This window comes from Pan troglodytes, chromosome X (assembly GCF_028858775.2).
Source record: "Pan troglodytes isolate AG18354 chromosome X, NHGRI_mPanTro3-v2.0_pri, whole genome shotgun sequence".
In the NCBI taxonomy this organism is placed as follows: domain Eukaryota; kingdom Metazoa; phylum Chordata; class Mammalia; order Primates; family Hominidae; genus Pan; species Pan troglodytes.
This window is the reverse complement of record NC_072421.2, coordinates 7,499,384-7,512,818: the sequence shown is the minus strand read 5'-3', so window position 1 is coordinate 7,512,818 and position 13,435 is coordinate 7,499,384. Positions and strand designations below refer to the sequence as shown.

The 13,435-nt window shown below is 44.4% G+C and overlaps 1 protein-coding gene across 2 annotated transcripts in view; it reads left to right on the top strand.

Moving 5' to 3' along the window:
- PUDP (pseudouridine 5'-phosphatase) overlaps nucleotides 1-12,760 on the top strand; it is a 101,663-nt gene extending 88,903 nt beyond the window's left edge. The window contains exon 4 of one of the 2 annotated variants that reach the window (XM_016943074.3): nucleotides 11,207-12,760. In XM_016943074.3, the coding sequence (XP_016798563.1) occupies nucleotides 11,207-11,383 (177 nt within the window). In that variant the 3' untranslated portion in view covers nucleotides 11,384-12,760. Of the gene's footprint in view, nucleotides 1-3,883; nucleotides 4,049-11,206 lie in introns of those variants that run through there. The other variant, XM_016943076.4, reaches the window with a different exon arrangement.
- Nucleotides 12,761-13,435: the final 675 nt, after the last annotated feature.

Below are 13,435 nucleotides of genomic sequence, written 5' to 3'. Positions count from 1 at the left end.
CAATATATGAATTATTCCATGCAATTGAACAGCTCCCCAAGTACGTCATAGTTATGAAATGTTGTGTGTTGACTTTGGAAGGTTACAGTTCATTTGTGATCTTCCAGGCAGCGGGGGTGGGGGTGGGGGGATTCTTCTCTGTAGTGAAAGTGTTTTTCTCTGAAATCTTCAGCTACTTTCCTACTCTGTGAAGCCTTCTTCTCCTGGGTCAGTGGGACCCTTCCTTGAGAGTGGTTTCAGTAGGTTCTCCAAAAACTGTTCAACTGAGTAAAATTGAATCAAATAGTCCATGCATTTTGTCCCAAGGTATAAAAATTGGCTTTGGGGAGGTGAAAATGAAACCTTACTTTTTTTTAATGTATCAAGCACCAATACACATACAGAAAAATATAGTGTATCTGTGTTATTATAACATGTTATGGGGATAGACTGTTGGGGAAAAATAACTGGAAAAGCTTTTTTGGGGGTGATCATGAATGAAATGGTTGAGAAACACTGAGTTAGTCATACACAGTATCAGACAAGTACTGTGTCAGTAGCCCCAGTAATTTCCACCCTCAGGCCAGGCCCCACATCCAGCACATTCTCGCTCTTCTCTAGCCCCCACAGCCAGGTCAGTCTTCTAGCCCAGGCTCCGTCGGCATCTCAGGTTAGAGAAAGGAAGGCAAGATGCCTTCCACCTCTGTTTTCCAGGATTGAGAATATGCTCACGCCCCTCTCTATCTAAAGGAAAGGAGAGAGGGATGGACCAGGCCCTGTGTTGCCCTCACAGGTGCCCCGGGCGCCATTTTGTCATGAGTGGTCAGCAGAGCCCATTGCCGAGGGGCCTAGGGAGGGTGCCCTCACAGAGCTGGTCCCTTCAGTTCTGAATTAAGCAGTAGGCTCAATGCCATGTAAGCAACCATTCCTGCAAGAGGATAAGCATTTAAGGTGAAATCTGCCTCATCTGTCGTTATTTACAGGTAAGATTCAGAATAGTTCAAGAAAACAAGGCAAATGAATTGCATTTGCATTGACGTGAGTCATGCCACATTCAGCTACTCTTTGTGAAAACTTCCCCAAAATAGATTCCTCGGAGTGCTGCTTTGCGGGACCTTCATTGATTTGCTCTGAAGATAGGTGTCCATGCCTGAGAGGCCTCAGTGAGGTTTCAACTACACAGTTATCCATGGCAGCACTTCTGGAAACATTTCTGTGCTAATTGTACATGGCAGGTCCCCAGTTCCTCATTTAATGGGAGGAATCTCCTTTTTCTGGAAAATTTCTCTGGACTGCCATGTCACAGAACATTCTAGAAACCCCTTACCCCATGAACATTCTACTACTAGACAATTTAGAATTGAACGTTAATATGGGCATGGGAGGCCAGTGAAAACAACATAAGCCTCACCTGGTACTGCAACACATCTTTGTTTGGGAAACACTGACTTTGCAACCACAGCTATAAACACCGGCTTTTATTTCAGGAGTCAGCAGTTACTATATTTGCAGGAAGGAGAACTGAGGGCATCCCTGTGAAAACCAGAAAATAAATCCATCCTGAAGAGCATTGGCTTTGTAGGCCTCTCATCCCCTGTTGAGTAGGTTGCTGGGCCATGCACAACGGGTGTCAGTATGGAAAGGACCAAGGAGAGGACCGAAGAGAGGCCTCTGCATTGCCGGCTGCCACGTGCTCACCACACAGACAGCTCATTGGCTCATCCACCGTCTCATTTAATCACGAAGTCTTTTAATCCCCTCCAGGTCCAATGAATTCCTTAGGCTTTTTTCTCTGTGTTTATCAGTTCCCATTATAAATGGCAGCTTCTTCTACACGGCACATTTGGAGATGACATGGAAAAATCACTCACACAGGCCAGCAAAGGCACTCTCTTTATGCTGTGATAATCCTGTTTGGGGAAGCCCCCTCTGTAGCTTCTCTCAAAAGCAGGCAAACATCGCTGTGCGTTTGCTGTCCTGACAATGTGTGGAGTCATATTATACAGCAAGCATACCACAAGCAAGTCACATCTAAGGCACCTAAATGTGGTTTTTCCATAACGAAAGTGCTGTTGAAAATAAACACAACTTGCTGCTCTACAGGTTAGAGCATTTTAATCCCGTACATGGCTAATCTTCCCGAGTCTGTCTGAAGTCATAATGTCTCTCTAAACACACAAAACTGATAGGGGCCTCCCGTCACACTTGCGGATCATGAGTCTCATGCAGAAGGCTACGTAAGATGAATTGATTTCACATGTTTTACTCAGAGGATGTGGAAAAAGAAAATGATTCTAGTGACCATCTAGAAACTTGCGGTTTGTTTTTGACTCTAAGACGGTCAGCACCTTTCAGGGCCTTGCTGGGTTTTCACTGGTTTCTGACAGATTGGTGGACGCGGCATCTGTACCATTAAAAGAGGAAATCAGGAAGGTTTTTTGAGCTGTCTTGAAGTCTTTTGCTCACCACTTAATTTACATACATACACTTTAATATGCATGCTAAGAGTGCCCGTAAGTACTTTTATTGAGTAAAATGACACAGAGAGAATTCGTTAGGAAGCTTTCCTGCCCACTCCCCAACCAAGTCGTTAAATAACTTTTTCAAAGGCTATTCTCTATAGGAGAAGGAATCAATTTAGGGGTGTAGTTCATTCATTTACCTAGCTTGTAACTCTAAAGGGTTTTGTTATAAACATGTTTATATCAATAATGGTTTTATAGTTTGATTTTCAGAGCACTATCGATTCAGTAAAACAGTAGCTCTGCGGTGCACAAGGGATACTGACCTCCACCTCAGCACTATTACTTAGAGGAATGCAGCACCATATGTAGCTTACTAGTAGGTAGGTGGATGTTTGGATGAAGGAAGGGAGAGCAGGAGGAAGGGAGGGATGGATAGATTGATAAATAGGGATGGATGGACAGATGGATGGATTGATGAATAATATAAACAAAAGTACTAATTAATAACAAAATACACGCATACCTCAGCAGTCATTTTGACAGCAGTACTTAAAAGTTTCATGTTTAAACAAACATCTAATAGTGTGTATGTATCCAACATGACAACATTGTGGTACTTATTTACAGATCACTATCTGACAAGGAACATGAAGTCAAACAGAACTTAAACCTTAGATATGAGCACTGCCAATCAAAATTAAAAACAAAGTTTAAGGCCCCCTTGAAGTTTTGATGTCTCACCATGTGAAAATTGAACTTCGTATTACAAAATTAATGCATAGGAAAAAACCTCCTATGAAAAAGCCTGGTTTTGGTGATGAGATTCAGATCATACATGGCTTTATAATTGATGAATAGTTGTGAGCAGCTGCTGTACTTTCTGTGCTTCCATGTAATTCCAGGACCGCTTCTGGGAGCCCTGAAAGTACCCTTCAGTGACTTCCTTCCAAATGTTGTATTTCACTAAGCAAAAGGGAAAGCTTTATTCCTTAGAGATGATATAGTAATATTTGGAAAGCTCGCTAGTTCCAATGAAGCACATAATTTAAAACAGACACATCATAGTTTAAAAGGTAAAATCGGTTACGCAATGTGATCCCAAGTAGGCACGGGCAGCACTCTGCCTGTGGCCTGGAGGAGGTCCCGGTGTGCAGGATTGGAAAGGGGCTGGCTCCTTCCCTGCTGTGACTGTTCTGTCTGCTTCCCGATGGGACGTGCTGTTGATCCCAGCTGCTGAGAAGAAATGGTGGGCAAGTGCCACGGGGACAGGATTTGCAGCAGGGAGGAGCCGAAGGTGGAAGCATCACCGGGAAGTGAGACCTGGGGAGGAACGCGAGAGCATCACAAGCCGCGGGCCCTTCTCCTTCCCTCTTGAAAACCTAACCTAGCTCCTGACACTGCCTCCTACTGTGTTCCCTTCCTGCCCAAACTGTACCTAGAGCTCCATCCATAGACCTCGTCTGCTCACCGCACAGAAATGCCAGGGCTGCCGGGATCCCTTCTCAGCGCTCCTCCTTCTGTGTAATCGACTGCTTCTCTGCTCTGATGACACCTGACCGCACCTCCAGCTCACAGCCACAGTGCATGGAGACCCCGAGCCTTCTACTTGGGTGTCCCACGATGGCCTCAAACCCAACTTGTCACAAAAGCTACCTCTCCTTCCTGCCACCAAAATGGCGGCCCCAAGACCCACCACATCAGAAACATGAGAATCAGCTTCTCCATCAGGCTTAACATCCCAGGTATCATCCAGTTCCCTATTGCTTCTCAGTTTTTCCTCTAATCCCATCCATTTTTATTCATTGCCCTTGTGTTTGGACTGTTTCCCTCCCCCAATTCAGATGCTGAAATCCTCACCCCCAGTGTAATGCGTTAGGAGGAGACCAGGGAGCCAGAGACCACGCTGGCTCCCTGATCTCACACCGCCTGGCCCCAGACCTATGGGAAATCCCTGTCTGGGGTTTAAGCCACCCAGTCTGTGGTATTTTCTTACAGTAACCTGAAGGGACTAAGACACCTTGCTGCTGTCAGACAAAGATACTCTTACATGCAACTTGCTAGTTATAAAATGGAACTTTTAAGCTATATGATATTTGTCTTTTAAGAAATTAAAGTACAAGGACTTTTTAAGTCCCCTGGACAGAGACCATCCCCAGGTCGCTGCTGCGCTTCAACATCGTTGGAGAAGTCAGTTCATCACCTCCAAGTGATAAGCCGCCAAGGTGCTTCACCTCCCTTGTCGTTGGAAATGTCATGCTCCCTAAATTAAATCCCTCAAGCTACAGTTTAATTAAGCTCATCTCCTCGCCTGGAGATGGAAATCAGATATATTTTAGCCTTCAGCTGGGTAGAGTGAAAAGAACATTGGATTCTGCCGACCTGGATTCTATTCAAGAGTTCTGTCTTCCGCCTGATTGCCTGACCTCCAGCTTGCCTCTGAACTTCCCTTGCACTAAGTAGAGGAGATGCTGCATTTGCTCTGTCTATTCCCTAGCGCTGACTTTCCATGGCCCCTTTGTGGCTCTAAGTCCTGTACCAGGACACCTCCACCACCTTCGCTAATTTAGCAGACGTTCATCAGTGCTCATGATTTGCCATGGCATCCTGGGAAGGTGCGTGAAAACTGGGCCCTGCCTAGTTACAGCCGATATGTAGGCTGTACAAGCTGCGTCAAGAATATTCTTGACCAGATACTTCCTTGAAGATGTGGAAGTCAGCCTTAGAAGGTCCACTAAATACACTACAAAATGATCACAAAATTAATTAAAATCATATAGAATATGCATGCGTACACACACATCCATGTGCATGTCCTGACACAGAGATGATATGTGGGGTGAAGGAGGGAGATTTCAGGAGGCCGCAGGCCTGCCGGGAGCATGTGCAGGTGCCAGCGCCATCCCCTGGACCAAACCCCAGTTCTCCGGCTTCACTGAAGGTGCAGGAGCCCTGCTAGAAAAGAGAAGGGAGCCGTGGGCACTTCCACCTTCCCTGTCCCTGGCCACCACCCTCAAAGGAGCAACCCACCAAGTCCGTGCAGAGAAAAGTCAGTCTGCCTCCACTCCCCACTTGCAGAGGCTGAAGTCCCTTGGCTTAGAGAGAAAAGTTTCTTTCTACAGATGCAAACATACGAATCCATGATTCACTGTATGGGTGGTGGTATGAATGAGTTTTAGGTCAAGTGTAATTGGTCAGTCATGGTGGGACAGGAAGGGCTGCCCCCTAAGTGAAAACATGAGGTGCTTAAAAGGAAGCATGAGAGCCAGGTGCTTAAAAGGAAGCATGAGAGCCAAGTTCAGTCAGGGTGAACCTCCTTTCCCTGTAGCTGGGTGTGGCAGACGGAAACTGTGTTGAGGTATTTCTGCCTTCGAAAGAAACATACTTCTTCCTTAATTTTATTTGTGCAAAATATAAACTGTATTTAGCTTATATTCTTCTTTCTTTTTTTGACGCTTAAGTCCTGTGATTACCAGACACAGTTGTTCCAAGATAGCTTTTAAGGATTTATTCTTAAATCCTTAAGTTTCAGTAGACAGACAGCCATGCTGTGAACATTCTTTAAATGGTTAGGCTTTTAGATACCAGGTACTTTTCTTGTAGGTGTGGTCCTATTTACAAGTGCATTAGATCTTTGGGTGTAACGAAGTCTAAAGACAACATAAAAATCTTTTGGGGCTGGGCACGGTGGGTCACGCCTGTAATCCCAGCACTCTGAGAGGCCGAGATGGGTGGATCAGTTGAGGTCAAGAGTTCAAGACCAGCCTGGCCAACATGGCGAAACCCCATCTCTATTAAAAATACAAAAAAAATGAGCCGAGTGTGGTGGTGCACGCCTGTAATCCCAGCTACTCGAGAGGCTGAGGCAGGAGAATTGCTTGAACCCGGGAGGTGGAGGTTGCAGTGAGCTAAGATCTTGCCATTGCACTCCAGCCTGGGTGACAGAGCCAGATTATGTCTCAAAAAACAACAACAAAAAAAGAAAATAAATAAACCTTTTGGGACATTTTTAATAGGTGCTTCAGGACACAGTAGTTGTTCTGCTTTATAATTCTACTGTTTCTAGGGGAAAAAAACCAAACCAACAAAACCCAAACTTCCAGATGCTGTGGCATGACCCCGAATCATTTCCCACGTGCAGGCTGTGTGTGTGGTGCAGGTGCCATCTGGGCCTAGCACCAGGGGGTTTCTTCTCAGGACTCATGTTTGATGTCTTCTCTTTGTCCTGTGTCTGGGGCTTTCTTTAAATTTTGTGTGCAAACGATGCCTGGTATTACAGGCTGTTTTCCTGTAAACCACTCACTTCTGCTCCACTCCTGTTCTGTTGAGTTTTCCTGGCACGTTTCCATCATCGACCACCTCCAGCTGACTATTCTATCAGCTTTTGAAACTTCAGGTTCTGTTTTCAAATTCCATCTTGATCAAATGGAATTCTCGTTAGCGGACATGAAGTGTAAGAGTCCGGCAAATGTCGGGGAAAGGTATCTCCTGACAGCTGTTAGCAAAGCGGCCACATGAGAGGAGGAAGAAGAGGGTTTCAGGTGCCAGGGGTGTCATGTATCCCATTGCTGTTTGTTTTGGGCTGAGATCACCCATGGCTGTTTACATCAGAGGCTGTACTTACTTTTGACCTTTTAGAATAGTTAACTTTGCAAGGGTCTTGTGCTGGAAAACCCAAGCCAACTGGCCTGTCTTCCTAGGTTTCCCCTCAATCATTTGAACACTGAGGGTTTTACTTACTCACATGGACATACTTCAAATGGCCCTTCTGTTGCATAAGCTTATTATGTCACCTTCTCTCTTTTTTTCTTTTTTTTTTTTTGAGACAGAGTCTCACTCTGTGGCCCAGTCTGGAATGCAGTGGCACGATCTTGACTCACTGCAACCTCTACCTCCTGGGTTCAAGCCATTCTCCTGCCTTAGCTTCCAGAGTAGCTGGGAATACAGGCATGCGCCACCATGCTTGGCTAATTTTTTAATTTTTTGGTAGCGATGTGATTTTACCATGTTGGCCAGGCTGGTCTGGAACTCCTGACCTCAAGTGATCCGCGTACCTCGGCCTCCCAAAATACAGGTGTGAGCCACTGCGCCCAGCCTACGTCACCTTCTTATTGTGATTGATTGTGATAGCAACCAGTTACCAACCTTGACTTTTCGCCACTCTTCATGCTTATTCGAGTCCCCCTTACTTTATGTACGACATTTGTCTTACATGTTGTGTGTAATATTCCAGATGTCAGTGCCATTTTGGATTATTCTTAAAAATAGGTGAGGACAGATTAATTGAACACAGAGGAACCAGCAAAACGTGAAAGCCATGAGAAACAGTAAAAAGGTCTCCAAGAGCTGGTGTCAGCTGCTCCTGCTGTCAGTGCCGCAGACACTTGCAAGTTTCCCTCCTCACTCACAGCCCTCACTTAGTTGCCTTTAAACAGGGGCTGCCTTTGAAAAGATTTCTCAGGTGTGAAGGGACACCATGGGGCCTGCATTTCCCTCCACTGCAGACCCCCTGTATTAGTCCATTTTCACGCTGCTGATAAAGACATACTCAAGACTGGGTAAATTACAAAGAAAAAGAGGTTTAATGGACTCACAGTTCCACATGAATGAGGAGGCCTCACAATCATGGCAGAAGGTGAAAGGTATGTCTTGCATGGCAGCAGGCAAGAGAGAGAATAAGAGCCAAGCGAAAGGGGTTTCCCCTTATAAAACCATCAGATCTTGTGAGACTTCACTACCATGAGAATAGTATGGGGAAAACTGCCCCCATGATTCAATTGTCTCCCACCAGGTCCCTCCCACAACACGTGGGGATTCTGGGAGCTACATTTCAAGATGAGATTTGAGTAGGGACACAGCAAAACTGTATGACCCCCTTTAGGTGAGTGCAGGTGTATTGGGTGCCTTCCATTATCTCTTTGGGAACAGCCACAGTCAGCTACTGATTTCCCATCCCACACGCCTGTCTTGCTCCTTGGAAGCAGCCTCACGCAAATAGAGAATAAAAGCTGCTTTCACAACTTTAGCCAAGCAGTGTTACCCCAGGGGATAATCCATCTCTTCCTCTACCCCAGTCCACATTTCACAGGTGGACCCTGCACAAAGCTTCAGAATCCCCGGAGAAGGTGACGGATATTTCGAAATGTCATTTGACATTTAAGTGCCTATCTCTGGTCCCAGATAAAAACAGTGGGGGGCATTTAGAATACAATCAAGTCATAACTTTTAAAAAAGCAAGGGCAGAAATATCATGAACAGGTAGTCACTGAATGAGATAACAGAGAAAACCAACTTGGACAGTCTAAGTGGAGTCATTTCTTCTCGCGTCCTACGGCGACCAGTGTCTCACAGGAGAAAGAAACCAGGGGGCATCAGAGGCTGTTGGAAGGGAGGTGTTGGGACGGACTACTGTGGCTTGCCTGGGACTGTCCAGGGTGTAGCACGGAACATCCTGCCCCACAGCTGACCCTTCAGTTCCAAGCAAACCGAAACAGCTGGGCCAACCAAGTTCCCTCTGTGAAAGTAAGGTAGCATTCACATTCCATTGTCACATGGATTAACTCACTTAATCCAGGGTTCAGCCCTGTTGGGATAAGTTGGCTAATGTGATATTTTAGCCCCAGATTGAAGGAAAGAATGGGGTAATGGAAAGAAAAAGGGAGGGAGGGAAAAAGAAAAAAGTCATTGTGCTGGCTACAGCACAGACCACTAGTAGTTAAGACTGTGTGTGTGTTTCAGTGTTTTCTACTGAAAACGCCAAAGAATGCAGAGCTTCTCTTTCAGACCTGGCATCAGGCTTCCGTGAGCCCTTTCCAGGACACCAGTGCATTGAGTCGCTGCTATATACCTGGTGATGAGCCGAAGAGGACATTTTCATAATGAAAGGCAAAGGGGGCCAGGTGTGGTGGCACACACCTGTAATCCCAGCACTTTGGGAGGCCGAGGCGGGCAGATCACTTGAGTCCAGGAGTTGGAGACCAGCCTGGCCAACATGGTGAAACCCTGTCTCTACTGAAAAATACAAAAAAAAATTAACCGGCTTGGTGATGCATGCCTGTAGTCCCAGCTGCTTGGGAGGCTGAGGCATGAGAATTGCTTGAGCCTGGGAGGCAGAGGCTGCAGTGAGCCAAGATCGCACCACTGCACTTCAGCCTGGGTGAGAGAGCAAGACTCCGTCTCACCAAAAAAAAAAAAAAGAAAAAAAAGAAAATGCAGAGGGACAAAGGAGACAAAGAAGAGATGAGTGGAGAGCTGAAAGGCCCCACCTCAACAACTCGTGGAGTTCTAGGCCACATGTGGAGAAGAGCAGGGGAGACTCCTCAGCATAGGTCGCCATGGCGAGGACCTCTCTTCCGTTACAGATGTCTGGGCCTCTGCAGAGTCTCAGTTAAAAAGCATCAGTACATCTGTTTTCACATGAAGTGTGTGCCATTCTAGGAATGCAGGGAAGAAGCTTCCTTCCTAAGTGTATGTCTTCCTGAGAGGGTCGGTGATATGAAGATAGCACATGTGGATTATGCTTGTTTATACTATGGAGCAGGCTCTGGGGTGTCTCCTTTGGAGGGAGCCCTCATGTGAAACTTACTGTAACATTGTCAATGTGGTGGCACCTTTAGGAGCTCACTGATAAATGCAGTGTACAAACACCCCATTTTATGTATTGGTTTTTCTTTTAGTACTTTATTTTTTTCCTTTTTAATTTTAATTTGTATTTTAATAGTCTGTAGGGTACAGGTGGCTTTTGGTTACATGGATAAGTTCTTTAGCAGTGATTTCTGAGATTTTAGCACACTCGTCAACCGAACAGTGTGCACTGTACCCAGTATGTAGTCTTTTCTTCCTCACCCCGCTAGTCCCCAAAATGCATTATATAGAATTCTTATGGCTTCCCATCCTCATAGCTTAGATTCCACTTATAAGTGAGAGCATACGATATTTGGATTTCCATTCCTGAGTTACTTAGAATAATGGCCTCCAGCTCCATCCATGTTGCTGCAGAAGACATTATTTCATTCCTTTTTATGTCTGAGTAGTATTCCATGGTGTATATATGCCACATTTTCTTTATCCGCTCATTGGTGGATGGGCACTTAGGTTGGTTCCATATCTTTGCAGTTGCCAGTAGGAAACACCCCATTTTCAATGTGGGTATCTGAATGAAGAGACCACAGGTTTTGGATGGTGTTGTGTCTGTAATCCCAATAATAAAGTGGATTTTCGCGATTATCCAAAAGAGCATGCACGCACACTACGTTTTCGTGCTCATTTGTCACGTCACACTAGCACACACAGGAACTGAATTTTTAACTTAAAAGATTCTAACCATTTAATTTTCAAACCACAGTACATAAAACAGGAGCAGCTCTGAAGTGGTTTTATATTTTAAGAGCATGATTTTTAGTTTTGCAATTGCCTCTCACACTCTGAATGTTCAATTATTGATTGAACAGATTGTTATGATCCCAATAAAATAATAAAGTTTTAAGCTGAGAATCTTGCCTCACCACACAGCTGCGCTCCATTTCAACAATGCTTTGGCTGCAACAGAAACCTCTCCCCTTTAAAGGAGCCACGGCGGGGAGACCCCCGGAGCCAGTAAGAAACAGCATGCTGTCCTCACCACAATCTCTACTCTGGGGAGCCCCCACTGTAATTCTGTCTCTTTCTGCACAGTTGCAGAGCCAATGGTGACGACGATAATAAACACTTCATCCACATGTCTGGTTCCATAAAAGGCCATCTCGACTTTCTTTTTCTTCCTACAGTGCCTTGTCTTTGAAGATGCTCCCAATGGGGTGGAGGCGGCCCTGGCAGCTGGGATGCAGGTGGTCATGGTTCCTGACGGAAACTTGAGCCGAGATCTGACAACAAAGGCCACCCTGGTGCTGAATTCCCTGCAGGACTTCCAGCCTGAGCTGTTTGGTTTGCCCTCCTATGAGTGAGAGGGAGGGCCTCAGTCTTCCGCCCCCAGCCCACTCTCATGGTCCACACTGCTGGGGGAAAGGGAAAGGAAATCAGCAACTCTTCAATCCCAACCTGCGCTGTGATTTTAGCCTCCTGAGATTGGAGTTTCCATCCCATGTTGGTTTGTCCCAGTCTAACGTGTTGATAAAATGTGACTTGACGGTTGAGACAAAAAATACAGTAGAGACAGAAACGAAGCCCAGAACAAAGATGAAACTTGAATTACCATCTCAGAAGTCAAGCTGATGGAGTATGTGATAAAGTGAATGTACATGTATATACACACGCACTTCCATATATACACGTGTGTATCAGTTTGGTAATACGCAGGTAGGCATTACATGCATATGTATGTAGACATATGCATGCATGTATATGTAAAATATATACTTTTCCAAGACAAAATGGAACATCACTTCTCTCTTCTAGTTTGTCTGAACACTGGCTGGGAAATGTAAACTGTGTATGCATATAAGTATATGCTTTATGTATGCATATGTATGTAGATATGTTTATATCTATCATCTGCATCACTCTCCTCAGTGTTGATGTCAACATGCAATGACAACTGATAAAGCGAGATGGTAGTTCTGCCTGGTTTGCAGTCTGAGTGGGAAAGTCCTGTTTTTGATGAGCACTCCTTGTTAGCTAACATTTAAATTCTTTTTGTGACCTCAGAATGTCTCTGGATCTTTCCTCATTGACTGACTCTGAGCCACATCATCCATAGTTTATTGTTAGTATGAACACAACTGTAACATTTACCTGGTATCTACATCCTTACCTGCATTAGAAAATGTTTGCTACCTCACAACAACCATTTGCCTCCTTTAAGAACACTGATGGGCTGCACTTTTTGGATAGAAATAGAATTTGATTTCAGAATGTAATGCTTGGTGAGTCTCAGTGCCCAGGAACACTTTTGGAATAATTTATCAGACATTGAACTTCTGTGATTAATCGCTTTTATAGATTTACTCAGTCTTTAAAATTCGTCTATGATTTGCCAGAGAAAAACGGTGGTAGCCATGGAAATCGGGAGTGAAGGAGCACTGCTTCGTTGTGGCTCAGCCCTTCCTAGGGGCCTCTGCCCTTTGATGTCCTTGAGCTACTCTTCAGCTCTGGAAGTTGTGGACAAACCGTAGGAATGTATGTGTGCGTGTGGTGGAGTGATTGTCTGTGAATGACAGGCCCTGGCTATTGATTGATGTTGCATCAATTTAGCAAATTCATTTCCTCATTCTTGATGGCCTGAATATATGTCTGCACTTTTAATGCTCCTCTTAACCAGTTGTAACATCTTACCATTTCCCTAACAAATTGAATTAGTTTAATAAAATCTTTTGACACATGTTGATATTTGTATGAGAGTCATGATTTTACCTTAAAAAGAAAAAAACAGTCTTCCAAGAAATGTAAAATATATAAGTGACTAATTAAATTTTTTAAAAATCCCAATTAGTACTCCAACTGTAAACGGATATTTATATATTTTAAGTGAGCCGTCATGCTCCTGCAGTGGTGAATAGAGGCTTTCAATGAAAGACTTACTTCTTTGATTTAGTATCTTCTCCTTCCTAAGTATTTATGTTGGTGTTTTCTAATCATTAAGCCATTTTGTATGAATAAGACAAATGGGTGTAATGCATATCTAAGTGATGTGCATCTACATCTGGGTGAATTTCCTACAGGGTAACTTTGATCTCATGTCCGTTACTGTTTTTTAACCAAAGCTGCTGCCAGATTCTTATATTTTTAGACAAAGGACACACACTGATGCTTGGCCAAAGCACATACGTTCTTTTTTATTCTTCCACATTAGCCAAATTGCTTCAATACATTTTAGTGATGTTACTCCATTGAATAGCTCATGGATTTCACAGAGATATGGTAATACAAATTTACACTAGAGTGATACATGCCAAGGAAGTTTAAAGAGTAATTATACTTTGATAGCTCATTGAAAGTATGTCATATTAGGGACACACAGTGATTAGTAGAATGTATACAGGTGTGCTGTAACTAGCAGC